The 21,167-nt window shown below is 35.6% G+C and overlaps 2 protein-coding genes across 6 annotated transcripts in view; both read left to right on the forward strand.

Moving 5' to 3' along the window:
- Window positions 1-18,514, forward strand: part of LOC111147364 (ATR serine/threonine kinase) — a 96,446-nt gene extending 77,932 nt beyond the window's left edge. For both annotated transcript variants that reach the window (XM_022503368.1, XM_022503376.1), the window contains 10 exons: window positions 470-702; window positions 1,661-1,795; window positions 3,306-3,506; window positions 5,521-5,664; window positions 9,325-9,475; window positions 12,718-12,874; window positions 12,989-13,142; window positions 14,311-14,462; window positions 16,958-17,063; window positions 18,157-18,514. In XM_022503368.1, coding sequence (XP_022359076.1) covers window positions 470-702; window positions 1,661-1,795; window positions 3,306-3,506; window positions 5,521-5,664; window positions 9,325-9,475; window positions 12,718-12,874; window positions 12,989-13,142; window positions 14,311-14,462; window positions 16,958-17,063; window positions 18,157-18,330 — 1,607 coding nt within the window. In that variant the 3' untranslated portion in view covers window positions 18,331-18,514. The remainder of the gene's footprint in view (window positions 1-469; window positions 703-1,660; window positions 1,796-3,305; window positions 3,507-5,520; window positions 5,665-9,324; window positions 9,476-12,717; window positions 12,875-12,988; window positions 13,143-14,310; window positions 14,463-16,957; window positions 17,064-18,156) is intronic.
- Window positions 18,515-19,884: 1,370 nt separating this feature from the next.
- Window positions 19,885-21,167, forward strand: part of LOC111147901 (5'-3' exoribonuclease 1) — a 104,155-nt gene continuing 102,872 nt past the window's right edge. For all 4 annotated transcript variants that reach the window (XM_022504168.1, XM_022504173.1, XM_022504185.1 and 1 more), the window contains exon 1: window positions 19,885-20,050. In XM_022504168.1, the coding sequence (XP_022359876.1) occupies window positions 19,976-20,050 (75 nt within the window). In that variant the 5' untranslated portion in view covers window positions 19,885-19,975. The remainder of the gene's footprint in view (window positions 20,051-21,167) is intronic.

Raw genomic sequence — 21,167 nt, forward strand, 5'->3', positions numbered from 1 at the left:
AATTTACCCTAAAAGTTATAGTGGAGTGTGACTTGTTCTGTGTTTCTAGTGAAAATTAGTAGCCCTTGAGTTTTTTAATGGCCCGGAATATGTTTTCCTATTTAGACAAAGACAACTATGTTCACAAATTGGCAAGTGATCTAGTTTTAGGTGTGGGAATAACATATATTGTAAGCCTTTTTTTTTTTTTTTTAAAGATTTTACTTATTTATTTGACAGAGATCACAAGTAGGCAGAGAGGCAGGCAGAGAAAGAGAGGGAGAAGCAGGCTCCCTGCCGAGCAGAGAGCCCGATGCGGGGCTCAATCCCAGGACCGTGGGATCATGACCTGAGCCAAAGGCAGAGGCCTTAACCCCCTGAGCCACCCAGGCACCCCTTGTAAAGCCTTTTTTAAAACAAAATTTTTCTTCTGTAAAATGAACTGATACACTGTTTTTTTCTTGTTTTTTTAACTTTGACTTTTTTCCAGCTGGCCGTTCTGATCGTGTACAAATGAGAAATGATTTAGCTAAAATAAACAAGGTTATCACAGAGCACACAAATCACTTAGCACCGTATCAGTTTTTGACTGCTTTTTCACAGTTGATCTCCCGAATTTGTCATTCTCATGATGAAGTTTTTGTTGTCTTGATGGAAATTATAGCTAAAGTGTTTCTAGCCTATCCTCAGCAAGCAATGTGGATGATGACAGCTGTGTCAAAGGTAATATAGTCATCACAGTAGTGTCTTTTTCCATTTTATATGGCATTGATTATTTAATGCTAATATGAAGATGCAAGCTCCAGTTTTTCTTAGATTAGTAGCATAACACAAGTTTTAAATATTTGAAAACAAGAAATTAAAGCATTATGTATCATGTTAAAATTCAGAAATATTTACCATATCATATGAAAGGACTAAAATGTTAAGATCAAAGAATTCAGTATGTTTTTTCTCTATGAAGTCAAATAAACTGTTAGTGCTTGGTATAAAATGGTAGCCTATTTTTTCAAGGTGTTTTATCCAAGCTATGAATCTAAGCTATTAATAATAGAAAAACTTTATTGCATTATTAATGGATATTTATAAGATGGTAAATATATTTAATGATAAATATTTTAGAGAACTTGGAAAATACACAGGTATAAAAAGGAAAATTAAAATTCACTAATACTGTTAATATTCTTCTATATTTTTGTTTGTGTATTTTCTATGCATATTTTAATGCTAAGCTTGGATTATAGAGATATATAATTTGATATTTTTCACCTAACATTTTTACCATAGCATGTTCCTATGCATGAAATAGTCTCTGAAGACAAAATTTTAATAATTATATAAAATTCTATGGTAGTTAGCTTATAATTATTTTCTATAATTTATTTAACTGCTGTATTTCCATTGTTTTGCTCTTGTAATAAATACATATAGATACATATATATTTATTCTTATTTCTCATTATTCCACCAAGATAGAGTGTAAGAAGAGAATTCATGAAGTCATAGGATAACAGCATTTTTGTGGTTGTTGATAGCATTGCCAAATTGATTTCCAGGAAATTTGATCAGTATAAATTTGATCAGTAAAAATTCTCATCATGAATACTTTTTAAATTGTATCTATCAAAATTCTGTTTTTTTTTAATCTCATATAAAACTATATTTAATTCTTTTATGACAGTCTTCTTATCCCATGCGTGTGAACAGATGCAAGGAAATCCTAAATAAAGCTATTCATATGAAAAAATCCTTAGAAAAATTTATTGGCGATGCAACTCGCCTAACAGACAAGCTTCTGGAATTGTGCAATAAACCGGTATGATCATAAATCTTCCCACTTACACACCAGTGTTGGATCATTATAAAAAACTTCTCTATGATTTTAGCTGGTTTTCTTTCATTCGATTTAATTAAGTTAAAATGCTAACATAAGTAGGTATACACATACATAAAAATTCATTAAATTGTATACTTAAAAATATGCAATTTACCTTAATAAAATGGTCTTTAAAATTTCTAAAGCTCTTCTTAGTGTAGATTCTGAGGGTAAATTATCCATATTAATTAGAAATAATTTAAGTAGAGGGGTATGAAATAAGTCGTAAAAATATAAATATGTAAAATACTCAAAGTCATTTCTATTGTTTTATGTCGTATCTTTAAATTTTCAGAATTTATTACATTAACCTACATATATGAGAGGAAAGATGATTGGAGTTTTGGTTTTCATTTCATTTCATTTCATTCTGCCAGTACATACTTATTTCATTGCCTCTTGGCAGCATTAATGCTAAGTGAAACAAAGATAAAGAAGACATGCTGTCCTGCATTGAGGTGCTGATAGTGTTATAGGGAGCTAAGGAGGTGGTTATTATATAGCTTAATAACTACTTTTTTCAGTATACTTGTGTCTAGAGTATGAACAACATGCTTACAAGGGTAACACTCTTTTACTCAAGGAAATAGAAGGGAAAAAACCCTAAACATATGTATAGAAAAGGTAAAAGTAAGGAATAAGGATAGTTAGGAGGAAGGGGAAAGAGAGTCTTTACAGTTAAATAGCTAGATTTCACTTTACAAATATTCAGTCTATTAGCTGTTTATAGGTGAGAAAATACAGACTATTCTCTTTTTTACCTTCCCTTCATCAGTAAACACCTTGAAAGAGTAATCTGCTTTTGTTATCTATTTTAGTCCTATTTGAGTAACAAATGTTATGATAATTGCCAATACTTATTAAACCCTGGCACTTTTTAAGTGCTTTACATGTACAAGTTTTCAGTTCTTTATCTGAAATTTTTGTGGCCAGCTAGGCTGTTTAGGAATTCAGATTTAGGAATTCAGAATTTTTCAGATTTTTCAAGGTAATATAATAGTATATGTACTCAATATTCAGTGTCCCTACTGAGAGTATTCTGATAGAGTATCCCATAATCAGTTACGTAACTGTTTCTGCAGTGAAATGTATTAATCTTTACTCTAAGTAAGAAGCTCAGGTTTCATTTTGCTGCCTAAGGAGATTTGGTACAAAAAAAGGCTTGATCTCCACAGCTCTTTGGATTTTGGAATGTCTGATAAATAGATTGTAGGCCTTTATTGTCTCCATTAGTCATTAAACAGTCCACTGGTATAGGTACTATTATTGATAAGGCAAAAGAGTGAAGAGGGTAAATGAGATATATAACAAACTCTTAGAAAATTGCTGACTGCTTAACGATTGTAACTAAAATATTGTAAAAGTAAAAATTTTGTTTTGGTTGAGAATAAGTGTTCTGTAATTCAAGGTAAACCCATGAAAATTAAACTGTACTATTTTCTTTCCCCAGGTGGATGGAAGTAGTTCCACATTAAGCATGAGCACTCATTTTAAAATGCTTAAAAAGCTGGTAGAAGAACCAACATTTAGTGAAATCCTCATTCCTTTACAGTCAGTCATGATACCTACTCTTCCATCAATTCCGGGTGCCCATGCTAACCATGAGCCATTTCCTGGGCACTGGGCCTATATCGCAAGCTTTGATGATATGGTAAACTTCAATATTACATAACTGTAACTATGATTTTTAAATTTAGTTAAGTTAAAAACTTCAAATTGGGGTTTTTTTTAAAGTGTTTTTCTCGGAGACTAAGTGCACTTTTTTTTTTCTTTTTAGAGATCTTATTTATTTATTTGAGAGAGAGAGAGAGCATGAGAGGGTCAGAGGGAGAACCAGGCTCCCCAATGAGCAGGGAGTCTGATGCAGGACTCCATCCTGGGACTCTGTGATCATAACCTGAGCTGAAGGCAGTCGTTTAACCAACTGAGTCACACAGGTGCCCCCTAAGTGCATTTTATTTGCAAAGAAAAAAACTACTAGAAATACAGAAAAGTAAAACTCTCTTACACTGATGGGATAAAATTGAATGTTAAAAATCCCATGTTCTCAATATCTGTGACCTATAAAAATATCCATATAGAGAAGATTGATACTTTTCCAGTGTGTATTATGATGAATGAGAGCCATGCATCTTAAATAGCATAATAGAGAGATGGTTCTTTCACCATTTTTAGCTTTCTCTGTCTTCCAGTGATCGATCACCTTTTCTCTTCTAAGCTTCTCTGGTACATATTGCTAACATTATGTGTCTGTTTCTAATCAGTTACTACCTTTGTACTGTCAACTTTTCAACTATATACACTTATCTTCCCCAGTGTATTGTAAGATACACAGTGTTCATGCTTATTCTCCTTTTAATCTTGTACTAGGACAAGATTGTACTAGGACAGTGTCTTTTAAAAAAATAACAAACCCATGTTAAACTGAGTATTTTGATTTTTTTAGATGCTTGTATTGTTTTAGTATGATTTCTCTTTTTCACAATTTGATTTTTCCATGCTTTCTTTCATCCTGAAAATGGAGAACAAAATATTTTGTTTATACTTCAGGAGGAAGTAAAATTTAGCTAAGAAGAGCTTGATTTTTTTTAAGTATAACATGTGACTATGAATATGTGACTATTTTAAAGAAGTGGTACTAGAGCATTTCTAAGTAAATACTTTTGAAAACTGTTTGTTCCAGTAATTCTGTGTATCAAAACGTTTGTTTAATTGCTTCAGAGCCAGGTACTAAACCACATAATGAAATAATTCTTACTTACAGTCATGCTTTATTTTTAACTTAATAGTATTCAGTTTATTAACTCACCTCATTAGGTGGACTTGATTTTGGAAGAGTTTCTTTTTTCTTTTCTTTTTTTTTTCTTCTTTTTAAGATTTTATTTATTTATTTGACACACATAGACAGGTCACCAGTAGGCAGAGAGAGAGGAGGAAGCAGGCTCCCTGCAGAGCAGAGAGCCAGATGTGGGGCTTGATCCTAGGACCCTGAGATCATGAACTGAGCTGAAGGCAAAGGCTTAACCCACTGAGCCACCCACGCACCGCTGAAAGAGTTTCTTTTTTCAAAAATCGAGTTACATTAAATTGTTAACCATTTCTTACCATTAAAGACATTTAAAAACAGTGTCTCCAGCTCTCAAGACAGGTTCCAAAAATCTTTTAGGGGCGCCTGGGTGGTTCAGTCAGTTGAGGGGCTTCCTTTGGCTCAGGTCATGATCCTGTGGTCCTGGGATCCAGACCTTTATCAGGCTCCTGCTCAGTGGGGAGTCAGCTCCTCCCCTTCTCCTTGCCCCTCCTTGCTGCTCGCTCATGCTCCCATATGCTCGCTCTCTCTCAAATAAATGTTTTAAAAAAAAAAAAGCTTTTAAATATTGTTGCTGTCCTGAAGAGGCTGCCTAAATTTGGATGTGTAAGTACTTATATTGCTAATTAAGTAATCCTTTTACTTTATAACCATTCCTAATGGGTGACAGTGGATCTCTATTCATGGACATTCTTTTCATAGACCATCAGTGATTATGATAAAAGAAATTATTAAAATAATAAACTTACTACACAGTATAGGTTATTATATTCTTTTTGTTAGGTAACACAATATTTAAATATAAAAATTTAAACAAAGAATCTTGACCTTAACTTATATATAACTCATTATCTTTTAGGTGGAAATTCTTGCTTCTCTTCAGAAACCAAAGAAGATCTCTTTGAAAGGATCAGATGGAAAGTTCTACATCATGATGTGTAAGCCAAAAGATGACCTGAGAAAGGATTGTAGACTAATGGAATTCAATTCCTTGATTAATAAGGTTTGGAGATAGTTTGCTTTAATTTTAGAATTACTCTACTATCATGTGATAAGAGCTTTTCATAATGCAAATAGATCATTGTTAAAAAGAGAATGAAATGTACTGTCTTTTTTGTTTTAATTGTTTTATTGGGATAAAACTTACATTTTAACCAGTTGAGTTCAGTTCAGTGACATTAAGTACATACACATTTTTGTACAACTATCACCACCATCCCTCTGCAGAACATTTTTCATCTTCCCAAACTGAAACTCCCTAGTCAGTAAACAATAGCTTCTCATTCCCTTCCTCCTCAGCCTCTGGTAACCACCGTTCTACTTTCTCTCTCATGAATTTGACTACTCTAGATACCTTGTAGAAGTCGAATCATACATTTTTTATGCCTTTTTACTGGCTTATTTCACTTAGTATTGCCTTCAGGGTTCATGAATGTTATATTATGTGTCAGAATTTTTTTCCTGAGTAAGGCTGAATAATATACCACTGTATGTAGATACTGCATTTTGTTTATTCATTCATCTATCAGTGGACACTTGGGTTCCTTCCACTTTTTGCTATTGTGAATAATAAATAAGCTCTTTGAATCCCTTCTTCAGTTTTGAGTATTTATCCAGAAATAGAATTGCTGGTTTCATGTAATTTTTTACTTTAAAAAAATAACATTACTCTGAGGTTGCTGGGGGGTTGGTGGGGAGTAGGGACAGGGTGATTGGATTATGGACATTGAGGAGGATATGGGCTATGGTGAGTGCTGGGAAATGTGTAAGCCTGATGATTCACAGACCTGTACCCCTGGGGCAAATAATACATTATATGTTAATAAAAATAATTTTTAAAAATAAAAACAGTGTTAGCAATTCTCAAAAAAAAATAACATTACTTCTATTATATTGAGAAAAACATGTAGCACATGTTAGGGAAAATATTTTCTATTTAATATTTAAATTATCTGTAATAGACTCTATCAGATATGTTTGTTTTAGTGTTAGACAAAAGATATTGGGTTCTATTTTGGGGTTTTGGGTTTTTTTGTTTTGTTTTGGTTTTAAATGATTTATTTATTTTAGAGAGAGAGTATGCAGGGGTGGGGAGGGGCAGAGGGAGAGGGAGAGAGAGAATCTCAGGCAGACTCCCTGCTGAACACAATCCTGATTCAGGGCTTGATCTCACAACCTTGAGCTTATGACCTGAGCTGAAATCAAGAGTTGGATGCTTAACCAACTGAGCCACACAGCTGCCCCAGGTTTTCTTTTTATCAACACACCACTTAAAGGTGATCATTAGTATTTTTTTCAGTTCATTTGGTAAGTGCTTGATTTCTGTCTCAGAGATGATACGAGAAATTTTATTAATTTTATGGATGACCTTAGGTATTTTGATTATTCTGTGGCCAGGTATTTGTAAATGCATAGCAGCTATTTTTTCCATTGGTGAAAATTAAACCATACAATAGAAAGATGAAATTTAATTATTTTTTAAATAAACTTCTTGTCCCTCCTCTCTATCCTCTCCCCATATTTCACCGGCACCTCTTTTTTTAGCAGGAAAAGTTATGGACTTTCAACATAAAAAAATGCAGCAACAGATAACTTAATTTTTAGAAAAGAATAACTATGGTTTGTACTTAGTGTAACCAAAAATAATTTAAAAATTAATATCACGTTAAAAACCCATTTCAAAGGCACTAAGAAGGGTTATTTTTTATTTAAAATGCTTAGTAAATTGGTAACCTAATTCACTGACCATTAGTTTGTTCATCCGAATCTCCCTTAAGTGTTTTTCTGGTTAGGGGCATCAACTGGCCTGGCTTTAGTTTATAGATTTATCTTAATCAGCTGTGTCACTGATTATTTCATACTGTTCCGTCACATTGCTATGGTAAAATACTATAGCCTGATTATGAAAAACTACGGTCTATATTGGTCTAGGGGACCACAAACTGATCTTTACATGTCATTCTTTTTTCCTTTTTTTGTACATTTTTTTAATTAACATATAATGTATTATTTGACCCAGGGATACAGGTCTGTAAATCATCAGGCTTACATACTTCACAGAATTCACCGTTTCACATACCCTCCCCAATGTCCATAACCCAACCACCTTCTCCATAACCCCCTCCCTCCAGCAACCCTCAGTTTGTTTTGTGAGATTAACCCTAAGCATGGTTTGTCTCCCTCCTGATCCTATCTTGTTTCATTTTTTCCTTCCCTACCCTCCAAACCCCCCCACATTGCCTCTCAAATTCCTCATATCAGGGAGATCATATGATAGTTGTCTTTCTCTGATTGACTTATTTCTCTCAGCATAATACCCTCTAGTTCCATCCACATCATTGCAAATGGCAAGATTTCATTTCTTTTGATGGCTGCATAGTATTCCATTGTATATGTATACCACATCTTCTTTATCCATTCATCTGTTGATGGACATCGAGGTTCTTTCCATAGTTTGGCTATTGTGGACATTGCTGCTGTAAACATTTGGGTGCACATGCCCCTTTGGATCACTACATTTGTATCTTTAGGGTGAATACCCAGTAGTGCGATTCCTGCGTCGTAGGGTAGCTCTGTTTTCAACTTTTTGAGGAACCTCCATACTGTTTTCCACAGTGGCTACACCAGCTTGCATTCCCACCAACCATTTAGGAGTGTTCCCCTTTCTCCACATCCTCGCCAACACCTGTCATTTCCTGACTTATCAGTTTGAGCCATTCTGACCAGTGTGACGTGGTATCTCACTGTGGTTTTGATTTGTATTTCCCTGATGCCAAGTGATGTTGGGCACTTTTCATGTGTCTGTTGGCCATTTGGATGTCTTTGCAGAAATGCCTGTTCATGTCTTCTGCCCATTTCTTGTTTGGGTTATTTGTTTTTTGGGTGTTGAGTTTGATAAGTTCTTAATAGATTATGGCTACTAGCCCTTTATCTGAAAATGCTGTTTGCAAATATCTCTTTACATGTCATTCTAATACTGTACTGTTTGGCTGACATTTATATAGTCTGTTTATACCTGAAGTTTAAAAATATGTTTTTGGTTAGTGATTGTGCTTTTTAGTTGGATAGGTTGCAATTATATTTGTGTGCTTAGTTTTTTTATTTCATACAGTTTCAGAATTATACAAAATATTGTTCATCTTTACCTAGAATAATTCAGGATTAATCCGATGAGATGTAAAAAGGTTTCTTCTACTAGGAGACAGTTTTTCAAATGAAGCCATAATATTAAATTGCAAGAATAAAATGACATTTTAAGGTTATTAGAAAACTCATACTTTTTGTTTAAATAATCAAAATTAAACAGCAGTCTTTGTGCCCAAGGACTTAATATTTCTGTAATATCTATAACGCAATAAAAAATAAAAGAACATTTTGTTCTTGTTAAATATACAAGTATAATATTTTGAACACAATATTGTTGTCACATTAACCATGAATAATCAAAAAGAGCGACTTGCCTGACACATCTTTAATGATTTGGAAAAGACTATAGATACTATCCCAGTAGCTTCCTTTTCTATCATTCTGAAGAATTACTCATCTATACCACATAGTAAATTTTAACTGAGTTTCTTTTGCTATGAAATGAATAATCTTAAGATATATTTGACATGACATTTGGAAATTCTGAATTTTTAAGTTTATGTGTTTTTTTTAATAGTGCTTAAGAAAAGATGCAGAATCTCGTAGAAGAGAGCTTCATATTCGAACGTATGCAGTTATTCCCCTGAATGATGAATGTGGGATTATTGAATGGGTTAACAACACTGCTGGCTTGAGACCTATTCTGACCAAACTATATAAGGAAAAGGGTACTAAAATTAATTCTTAAAATATAAATATATGACTATAAAATCTGACAATATGCATAATTATTAAGATGTTATTATACCTTTTCTATGAGCCATAGTAGAATTTCTAGGTCAAATGAGGTTCAATATACAGTAGTACTTACGTGTTTTTCTTCCTAGTGTTTTATTCCCTTTCTTATCCTAATTATATCATTATCCCAAAAGAATTTGATGTAGCTTATAAGAATGTATGAATTTGATGTATTTTATAAGAATGTATACTAAAATTTGTTCCTTCACAAAGGTGTGGGTTAGTGATTCTGAAACTACTTTATGTGTATACTCAACTTTAGCAAATAAATATGTTATGGATAATGAGAGCTAGCTTTTTCACTGTGAGAGAAAGAAAAGGAAAGGGAAGGCTAGAATAGAGCCACAAGTATTAGATTGGAATTAGAGTCTCCACCTGGACAAATCTGGGATAATTTGGGCAACAAAATAAATAATGATATAGTATTAGATTAACTCATGGAATAAAATAAATAAACATGCTGGGGCACCTGGGTGGCTCAGTGGGTTAAAGCCTCTGCCTTCGGCTCAGGTCATGATCTCTGGGTCCTGGGATCAAGCCCCGCATCGGGCTCTCTGCTTAGCAGGGAGCCTGTTTCCCTTCCTCTCTCTCTGCCTGCCTCTCTGCCTGCTTGTGATCTCTGTCTGTCAAATAAATAAATAAATAAATCTTTTAAATAAATAAATAGACATGAATCCACACTGATATAAATAAATAATTAAGTAGGGAAGTAGGAATAGTTCTTCCTTACAATAGAATTACAGTGAATAAATGTAGAGAAAATGATGGAAATAGAAAATAACCGATTAGCAAGTACCACAGTAATAATTGTTGCAGGCAATGAATATCAATGGATCCTAAAATGAATGAGCAAAAGTGTGATGAGAAACAGGTTATTTGTTTGGTCTCAGAGTATCTCCCCACAGCATACTTATTATAAAGGGAAAAAAATAGTAACTTTACAGTGGAGAAACAAAAATATAAGTCGTTAGAACTCTTTAAAAATGTCAAGGTAATGAAAGACAAAGAAAGAAATTTCCCAGATTTGAGGACATTAAGGAGACATGACAGCTGAATGTAATATGGGGTCCTGAGTTGGTCCTGGTCCAGAAAAAAAGACAGTAGTGGGACAGTTGGTGAAATTTGAATAAGATCTGAAGGTTAGTCAATAACATTGTAACTATCAATTTCCTAATTTAGGTAATTGTGCTATTATTATAAAAGACATGAACATTAAAAATAGCTGGGTGAAGAACATATGGGTATTCTTTGTATCACTATGCAATTTTTTGTATGTCTAGAACTATTTTGAAATAAAATTTTTATTGCATATGATGCAGTACATTATAAATAAATAGATGAAGTTATCAGAATAAGGTAGAAAATGAGTGTATTCATTTCCCTAGGGCTGCTGTAACAAAGTCCTACAAACAAAAGAAATGTATTTTCTCACAGTTTGGTAGGCTATGAATCCAAAATCTTGGTGTCAGTAAGGCCAGATCTCTGATAGCTCTAGGGGAGAATCTCTTCCAGGCCTTTCTGTCAGCTTCTGCTGTCTCCAGCAATCTTTGATGTGCCTTAGTTTTATAGATGGATCATTTCACTCTCTCTCTTGTCATCACATAGTGTTCTAAGTCTGTATGTCTCTGTTTTCTCTTCCTATATAACATTTTATATATTAGTCATATTATAATAAGGGCCCACCCTAATGACTTCATCTTAACCTGATTACATGGGCAACAACCCTCTCTTTCAAGGTCACATTCACAGGTCCTAGGGGTTAGGTCTTAAACACATTTTTTTGAGGGTACAGTTTAACCCATAACAGTAAGTGATACTGATAAATTACTGTATTATTGTGCTAAGTATGTTATATACTATTGTTAATAAGTCTGAGTATCTCTATTTTATATACAGTGCCAGAGGTTAAGTAACTTACCAAGTTCACAAAGCTGATAAGCTACAGAGCTGAAACTCAAAGATTGGACTCTTATTGCAAGGAACTTGCTATTGATATTTTATTAGAAAGCTAAAATATTATGTGTGATTTAATTATTGCTTTTGGATTTTTAAAAATAGTAAAAAAATTTTTTTTTATATCATAAACACACAGGAACTGTAACATTTGAATCTAAAAACCTCAAATCTTGGGGCAGCGGGGTGGCTCAGTTGGTTAAGTGGCTGTCTTCGACTCAGGTCCTGGGATAGAGCCCCACATCGGACTCCCTGCTCAGTGAGAGCCTGCTTCTCCCTCTCCCTCTGCCTGCTGCTCTGCCTACTTTTGCTCTCTCTCTCTATCTCTCTATCAAATAAATAAATCTTTTTAGAAAAATAAAAACAAAAACAACAAAAAAACCCTCAAATCTCAAACTTGTCCATAAAACTTTTGGCCGTGATTCGGGTATAAAAAGTACCAAACCAAGGTGGGCCTAAAAGGCACTTAATAGACTGGAGTCATTATACAGGCTAACCAGTGTATCAGAAGAAAAAGTTCTGTTTCTCCAGTTGATTTCCATTGTACAAGATTAGCTCAAGAACCAGGTATACAATGAAGCTTATGGGCTAGCATTCATACAGAGTAAATTATTTCAGAGCACCATTATAGGTTTTTTTTTGTTTTTGTTTTTTTATTTATTTGACAGAGAGAGATCACAAGCAGGCAGAGAGGCAGGCAGAGAGAGAGGAAGGGAAACAGGCTCCCTGCTGAGCAGAGAGCCCGATGCGGGGCTCGATCCCAGGACCCCGGGATCATGACCTGAGCCGAAGGCAGAGGCTTAAACCACTGAGCCACCCAGGTGCCCCCCATTATAGGTTTTTTAATAATGATTCTGTGTGGATCTGTACTACATGCTGAGGAACAGAGAAATCACTATAATTTTAGTGAGGGCTGCAGCATTTTTATAATTCCAAGGGTACTCTTTACGTTTTATTTATTCTGAGTGATATTTTCTGGAATTAGTTGATTCTACAACATTAGTTTTAGTTGACATTTTCATCAACAAGTAGCTTCACTTCAGATAAGTATAGGGAAACATAATGTGTTATTTTATTATAATAAGTTTACCTATGCATAATTGAAATTTTTCTGTTCTTGCTTTTTTGTTTAACAATTTGAATAAAAATAGATTTTTTTTTTAAAGTTGCCTATTTTCTTCTTTGGTTTGTGATTAATGGAAACCACTCTACGTTGCAGGAGTTTATATGACAGGAAAAGAACTTCGCCAGTGTATGCTACCAAAAGCTGCAGCTTTGTCTGAAAAACTCAAAGTGTTCCGAGAATTTCTCCTACCCAGGCATCCTCCAGTTTTTCATGAGTGGTTTCTGAGGACATTCCCTGATCCTACATCATGGTAAGTTACCAAGAAGATAATACATTATTATGGTTAATGTTTAAAAAAATATTTTAGATTTATGTTGCCTCATGTGGCATAAAGCTATTTGATAAGCCTTGTGCTTTTCTTTAGGTACAGTAGCAGATCAGCATACTGCCGTTCCACTGCAGTTATGTCAATGGTTGGTTATATCCTGGGGCTTGGAGACCGTCATGGTGAAAACATTCTCTTTGATTCTCTGACTGGTGAATGTGTACATGTAGATTTCAACTGTCTCTTCAATAAGGTAGGTGATGTGACTTACTCTAGTAATTGTATGTTTTCTCCCAATTTCCTTTGTTCAACAACTGTTTTTCTTAGACATACCCATTGGTGGCAGTTATAGTCACAGTTGAGTCACACTAAGAGTTTGTTGACTGGTTTTGATTGGTGAATCCCTGAGTCCTCAGTAAAGCAACTTAAGATGAAGAGAACTCAGAATAGTGATACAGTAAAATCAGCACTGAACTTGAAATCCAAAGGTTCAAGTTCTGACGCAGTTCTTAGTTATGTGAACATGGGCAGATCAGGTCATTTTACTGAGACTTGGTTTTAGAGAGACATAAAAGTTTAATGTGAGGGTTTCCAAACCCGGCAGCGTTATCAGAATCATCCAAGAATTTAAGCAAAATATGCAGATATCTAGCAGACATCCGAGGAGATTCTGTAGATCCAGAGGGGGGCCTGGGAATAAATTAAGGTGGTTGGACTCTCCCTAAAGCCCCTTCTAATTTTCCAATGTTAATGATTCTAGAAGACAGACTGGTAGGTTAACCCCCAATTTTCTTCATCCCCATTTTCTATGGATTGCCTTCTGCTGTCACAGGAAACCAAGAAAGGTCATAGATACACATGAGATCAAATTAGAGTTAAACCACTAGTATATGTTAAAACATACAAGAAAGGAATTTAGGGAAACTCAGTAAGTTTGGGGATAAAAAGGCCGTATGGGAGGCAGGTTGAGAATGGCAGAAAGTAAATGAACTGGACTTCATTATACTGTATGTTATATATTCTGTCTGAGGGATATAAACATCTAACATTTGGCTGTTTCTCTTCCTTTCCTGCTTTAAAGTGAAAGTCTTAAAAAGAAAAAATAAGAATATTTGGTTTTATTTTATATTATTCAAGAAGAACTATAAGGAAGTTAATATACTAAATGTTGAAAGAAATAAAAATTTCTCTATAGTAATATTCACTATACTAATTCAGTGACAGGTGATCATCCATCCTCTAGATCAAAGATAGAGTTACATGGCTCCTTCGTGACAGAGGCCTTTAATATCATTAAAAATATAAATATTTTGGCAGTACTTTGCACTTTGCTTAGCATCTAGACATGAAGTTCTAACTTTTTTGCATAAAGGTTTAAAATTTTAACATTGTTACTTTTTAATAAAATGCATTGTTTTAAGGGAGAAACCTTTGAGGTTCCAGAAATTGTTCCATTTCGACTAACTCATAATATGGTTAATGGAATGGGTCCTATGGGAACAGAAGGTCTTTTTCGAAGGGCTTGTGAAGTTACAATGAGGCTGATGCGAGATCAGAGAGAGCCTTTAATGAGGTAATTACGTGTGTTTTGTAAACAGTTTAACAGTAATCTTGAATGTAATTATTGGTTCCTAAATATTGTTTTTTTATACTAGAAGCCACTTTGCATTGGTTGAAGTAGATTTTTTTAAATAATAGCTTTTTTTTTTTAAAAGATTTTATTTATTTATTTGACAGAGACAGTGAGAGGGGGAACACAAGTAGGGGGAGTGGGAGAGGGAGAAGCAGGCTTCCCAGGGAGCAGGGAGCCTGATGTAGGTGGGGCTCATTCCAGGGACCCTGGGATCACGGCCTGAGCCAGAGGCAGATGCTTAACAACTGAGCCACCCTGGCACCCTAAATAATAGCTTTATTAAGGTATAACTTACAGTTCATTGCAGCATTGTTTACAATAGCCAAGAAGCAACCTGAGTGTCCATTGATGGATGAATGGGTAAAAAAAAACTGTGGTATGTACACACACACACAGGAATACTATTCAGCCATAAAAAAGAAGGAAATTTTGCCACTTGCAACAACATAGATAGACCTTGAGGGCATTTATGCTTAAATGAAATAAGTCATACAGAGAAAGACAAATATGTGAGATCACTTATATGTGGAGTCTTAAAAAAATAGAACTACCTTACGATCTGGCAATCGAATTACTGGGTATTTACCAAAAGAATAAAAAAAACTACTAATCCAAAGGGATACATGCATTCTGATTTTATAGCAGCATTATTTACAATAGCCAAGATATGGAATAAGTCCAGGTGTCCATCAATTGACGAATGGATAAAGAAGATGTGGTATATGTATACAATAGAATATTATTTAGCCATAAAAATGAAATTTTGCCATTTGCAATGACATGGTTGGAGCTAGAGAGTATAATGCTGAGTGAAGTAAGTCAATCAGAGAAAGAAAAATACCATGACTTTACTCATATGTAGAATTTAAGAAACAAATCAGACAGGGGAAAAAATAAGAGAGAGAGAGAGACAAAGCAAGAAACAGACTCTTATTATAGAGAGCGGTCTGATGGTTACCAAAGGGGAGAGTGGGGGGATGGGTGCAATAGGTGATGGGAATTAAGGAGTATACTTGTCATGATGTGCACAGGGTGATGTGTGGAACTGTTGAGTCACTATACTGTACACCTGAAACTAATATAACACTATGTTAAGTAACTGGAATTAAAATAAAAGCAAATAAAAAAAAATAAAACCTGAGCTTATAGATACAGAAAACAGACTGGTGGTGGCCATCAGTTGGGGGTGGGGGATGGGCAAAATGGATGAAGGTACAAACTTTCAGCTATGAAATAAGTCATGGGAATATTATGTTTATGTTCTTGGAGCAACTGGTATTAACTACCTTATTGTTAATAATATTTAAAATAATACATGTTAAGAAATAAGCTGTCTTTTTTTTTTTTTAAGGTTTATTTATTTGAGAGAGCACAAGTAGAGGGGGCAGAGGGAGAGGGAGAAGCAGACTCCCCACAGAGCAAAGGAATGTTATGTACAGCATCTTGTGAAACACTAAGAACCCCTTCCAGTCTGGGGAAGTCAGGAAATAATTTCTGGAGGAAGTAGCTAAAACCTTAATGATAAATGGAATTGACTACACAAAGGGGAAGCGAGTGTTCTGATAGAAATATCAAGACAAGTGAAAGCATGGACTGCCTAAAAAATGTAATTCTGTTTTCTGGAGCATACACTTCACATAGAAGGCGCTGTGATAATCACACAGGTGGGCAGGGCTAGATTATGAAAAGTCCACATGGGGCCGGTTTACATGTTTACACCTAGTCCTGAAAACAACCAGAAGCATTGGGGGTTGGGGTAAGAAGAAAATTAAAAAAAAAAAAAAAAAAAATGAAGTCATCAGATTTTACCCTGTAGAAAAATTACAATTGCAGTCTGGGCTAGAGTCCAGAAAACTAGTTAGTGGACTATTTGAGTAACTCAGAAAAAAATGATGGTGCATTGGATGAGGTAGTGACAGTAGAAATGAAGGTAAATAGATTCTAAAGGGATTTAGTAGGTAGAATTAAGTGTTATAAGGAAGGAGAGCCAAGGGTGATTCCTAGACTTTTGTTTAGGACAAATGAGTGAATAATGTTGTTCTTTACTGATTTGGGGAATACTGGTGAAATAGTTTGGGAAAGGGTAATGAGTTTTGTTTTGGAAATACTGAATTTGAGGTGCCTACAAGAAATCTGAGTGGGTTTTTCCATAGGTAGTTTATATGAAGTGTACTGTATGCATTTAGAAATGGCACACAGAACTCACCTTGCTCTACTCTCCAAGAGCACCTCAGATCCTCCTCTATCTTCCCCTTTCCTCACTTTCCTTTCAACCCCTCAGTCCAAAACAGTTCACATCTTAATGATGCAGTACTAATGTGTATTATAAGAATATTACCATTAGCTTCTCATCCTTATTTTTCACCTAAATGTTGACTAGTAGTGACAATTCTTTTTATAAAGATAACTTTGTATTATATTTATTTACATTTTAGTGTCTTAAAAACTTTTCTACATGATCCTCTTGTGGAATGGAGTAAACCAGTGAAAGGACATTCCAAAGCACCACTGAATGAAACTGGGGAGGTTGTCAATGAAAAGGTTAGTAGAAGGTGTAGCTTGATATGAGGTGACACAGTATGTCTCTGTCAATGAGAATTGACTCAAAATACTGTCAGGGACTGGCCATTGAATACTCTGAAAACCTAGTTCTTTATTTTATTATTATTACTATTTTTTTTTTTAAGAGAGAAAGGGAGGGGAAGGGGCAGAGGAAGAGGGAGACAGAGAATCTTAAGCAAGCTCCATGCCCAGCACTGAGCCTGAAATGCGACTCAGATCTCACAACCTTGAGATCATGGCCTGAGCCAAAATCAGTAGTTGGACGCTTAACCAATGGCACCACCCAGGTACCCCTGAAATGTAGTTCTTTAGTATGAAGGTGCCAATAAGTTTTCTTTATTGTCATTACTAATGTTAACATTATTATAATTTGTGTAATAAAGTTCAAGACACATTTGTTTAACTTCAAACGGTTTAGAATTATGAGATACAGTGGGAAAAGCTTGCGAATAGATTGCCTGAACTTAGAAAGCAGCAGGTATCAACTTTAATATATGGCAATTTACTCCTTACTAACATTGGTTGAAGTCTCAAAGTTTGCAGATAATCATTTTTATTAAGTGAGAATAGATTGAGTTTTGGTTTTCTAATAACATTCTTATTTTTGCATTTTGATAAGCTTTCTTATTGAGAGAAATGTGTACCATTCCAGGTAGCTTAGAACTCTATTTGCACTTAGTAACATAATCTAAATATTAGGCATTTAGAGTATTGTTGCTATCACTAGAATATTCATTCAAATGTTTTAGTCCTAATATTTTGGGGTAAATTTTTTAAATTATTATTTTTCTAGAATTGTAGTGTTGAAGAGATTCCCAGGTATTTCACATAGTCCAGAAAAATGTCCATGCAGTTGATGCTAAATCAACATTGCAAGCCTCAAAATCAGTATCTCAAGTTGCATTTGTTTCATTTCTTCTCTCTTTTGCCTGTTTTGCTCCTAAAAAGGGGTAATGATTCACAAAATGACATAAACATTTGTCAAACACCCAAAAAGTAGTAATTTCAAATTATCAGCATTCAGGTGTTATTAGGTTCTTAGCACTTATGATTTTCAATTTCTTCTTATTAGGCCAAGACCCATGTTCTTGACATCGAGCAGCGACTGCAAGGTGTAATCAAGACCCGAAACAGAGTGACAGGGCTGCCATTATCTATCGAAGGACATGTGCATTACCTAATACAAGAAGCTACTGATGAAAACTTACTGTGCCAAATGTACCTTGGTTGGACCCCATATATGTGAAATGAAATTACTTCAAAGAATATGCAAATAATCTAAAATTAGTGCATTTGGTATTACCTGTGATTGTTTATTCAGTTCCAAAGTACAGCATAAGTTTATGTTCTTGGAGCAACTGGTATTAACTACTTTATTGTTAATAATATTTAAAATAATATATGTTGTTAAGAAATAAACTGCCTTTTTTTTTTTTTTAAGATTTATTTATTTATTTGAGAGAGAACAAGTAGAGGGGGCAGAGGGAGAGGGAGAAGCAGACTCCCCATAGAGCAGGGAGCTTAACTTTGGACTCCATCCGGGGATTCCAAGATCACGAGCTGAAGGCAGATGCTTTACCAACTGAGCCACCCAGGCACCCCTAAACTACTTTCTTAATATATATTGTTCATTATAACTGGAGAAATGGGACATCTTATGTTTTTCTGTACTAGAAAGATGTATTTACAAGAAATAAGCCAGCCTAATTTCATTTTATAACTTCTATGAGTTTTCTTTTAAGTACTAGCTAGCAAAAGGATTCATTTGAACAGAAAATTACATTGAATAAATGCTGTAGGCACAGCACTATGATAGATTCCTGCACAGAGCTACCTTCCCTGCCCTCTAGGAACTGACAGTCTAGTCTAATAAAACAGATATAAACATAATGCACACATAAAGTTCACTTAATAAAACTTTTGTATGGTTGAAAATGTAATAGAAAAAAATATAAACCAAGGGGCATGAATATGAAAACTAAATAATTTTAAAGATCTGTCATACGGACAGTTTACCAGAAAACAGAATCTAGTAGTCTTAGAAGACACTTAAAATTTCACAAGATTTTGAAATTAAAGATTTTAATGTCTCATTTTTTGTAAATTTTCTTGCTGATGTAAAATAATTCACAATATTTACAAAATAATGAGGCTATTCAAATAAATGGAAAAATTATAACAATTTCACTTAAGTTCTCGATATTGTGCTTTTCTGTACGGGCTTAGAGTGTGATGGGAGAAAAACATGAAAACCAAGAGACAAGAATGTGAAAGTATACCATAGTTCTGAGGGGCGCCTAATGTTGACTTAAGGAGGAAGCTGGATGGGGTGGAAGGAAATTAGACATTTTTTCCAACAAATAATTTGCGGGAAAAAGTTTTTAAAAGAAGTTTTGATATAGGGTTATATTCCTCAGAAAAAAAAACTTCCCCGTCCCCAAACAAAATAAACTAAACCAAAGAAATCACCAGATCTTTCCAAATCTGTGTTGAAAAATACTGAGATTAGTAATGCCAGGGCACAGAAGCAGGACAAATACCCTGTTCCCAAACTCTTCCAGCAGGTCCGTGAGGTGTTCATACCATTCCCACGTCTACTTATAAAGCACAGCTCGGTCAACCGACATTGCCAGAACTAAATATAACCCACACGCCGCCGCGCTCTTAAACGCAGCCACCGGGGAGCTAGGCGGTGAGCGAGAACCGGGATTAGAGCCCCGCCCCGGGGAAGCGGCCTAGAATCGGCCGCTCTAGCCCCGGCGACTGCTCTCTATGGTCGGGCGGGCGGTGTGTTGTCATCCGCGGAGCGACGGCCGGAGGCAGAGGCTTAGGCCCCGGTGGGGCGTTTGGTTTCGGTTTGGCCCTGACTGGAATTAGCGTTGACGGTCGAAATGGGAGTCCCCAAGTTTTACCGATGGATCTCGGAGCGGTATCCCTGCCTCAGTGAAGTGGTGAAAGAGCATCAGGTGGGTGAGCTAGGAGGCAGCGGATTAGGAGGCCAAGAACCCAGGCCCCGCGGCCCTCCCTCTTCCTGGGACAGGGCTCCCCAACCTCCTCTTTCTGCTCGTCGCCTGCCCCATGATCGGTGAAGGGAAGGGAGGAGAAGGTTTGAAGATACCCCGACTATCAGAATGGGGGCGAAGACGTGGGTTTCATTTCTGTGGGCAGAGCCGTGGGCATCGCGGCAGTTCTGACAGCTCTGCTGCGGGGTAGGGCCGTCCGCGATTCGGAAATTAAGTCCAGGGCAGGAGCATTTTAGTGAGTTCTTTCCTTTCCTGCCCGGGGAGCTGCATATTCCCTTATAGAGGCAGCAGAGCCGGAGCAGGTATTCGAAGTCCCCCCATTCCCCCCCAAAAGCAACAGACCCGCGTAGGAACAATATAATCAGTGCCTCCGCGGTTGAGTCACCTTGTTTACTTTCTCTTATCGGGACTTGCAGCCCACCCCACCCCCAACGCCTAGACTTCTTGACGTAGCTGATGGTTCATATTTATGATACCTTTGTTACTCTTTTTCGATTATCTCAAAGGTCGTACGAATACCGTGTTCCAGGAGAAACAATAATACACTTGGACGGGCAGGGGCCGTTATTTGGAGACTTCGTGTGCGAGTGTGCGTGTGTGACAGGGAGAGAAAGAGAAAGAGAAATTGATTGTTAGAGCATAATACTAGTAATAATATTATCTGGCTTGTAATCCGGTATGTAATATCCCAGTGCAAGGGTTTTGTGTGGATTCCAAAAATGTTTATGTATAGGAATTGTGGGGAGAAATAGTAAGCAGTTATCTATTAGGTAAACTAGACTTCGGGTGATACGTTAGTGTTTGTCACATTTAATGATTTTGGTAGATCTCTTGTCCATTTTATATCTTACAGGAAAATCAGTTTTGATGTTTGTGTAGCTAATGAATCAGTTTTGATGGATAACATTTTATTAGTAGTGAGGGGAGACAATCTGGCCAACACCATCATGCTGTTTATTAAATTAGGGTTTAATCTTTTTTTTTTTTTTAAAGTACAATAAGCATGAAGATAGGGTGAAACTTCCAGAAGGGTTACTTTGTTGTTGAATTCCTGTCAGAT

Source organism: Enhydra lutris, unplaced genomic scaffold (assembly GCF_002288905.1).
Source record: "Enhydra lutris kenyoni isolate GAN:26980312 unplaced genomic scaffold, ASM228890v2 scaffoldscaffold2, whole genome shotgun sequence".
NCBI lineage: Eukaryota > Metazoa > Chordata > Mammalia > Carnivora > Mustelidae > Enhydra > Enhydra lutris.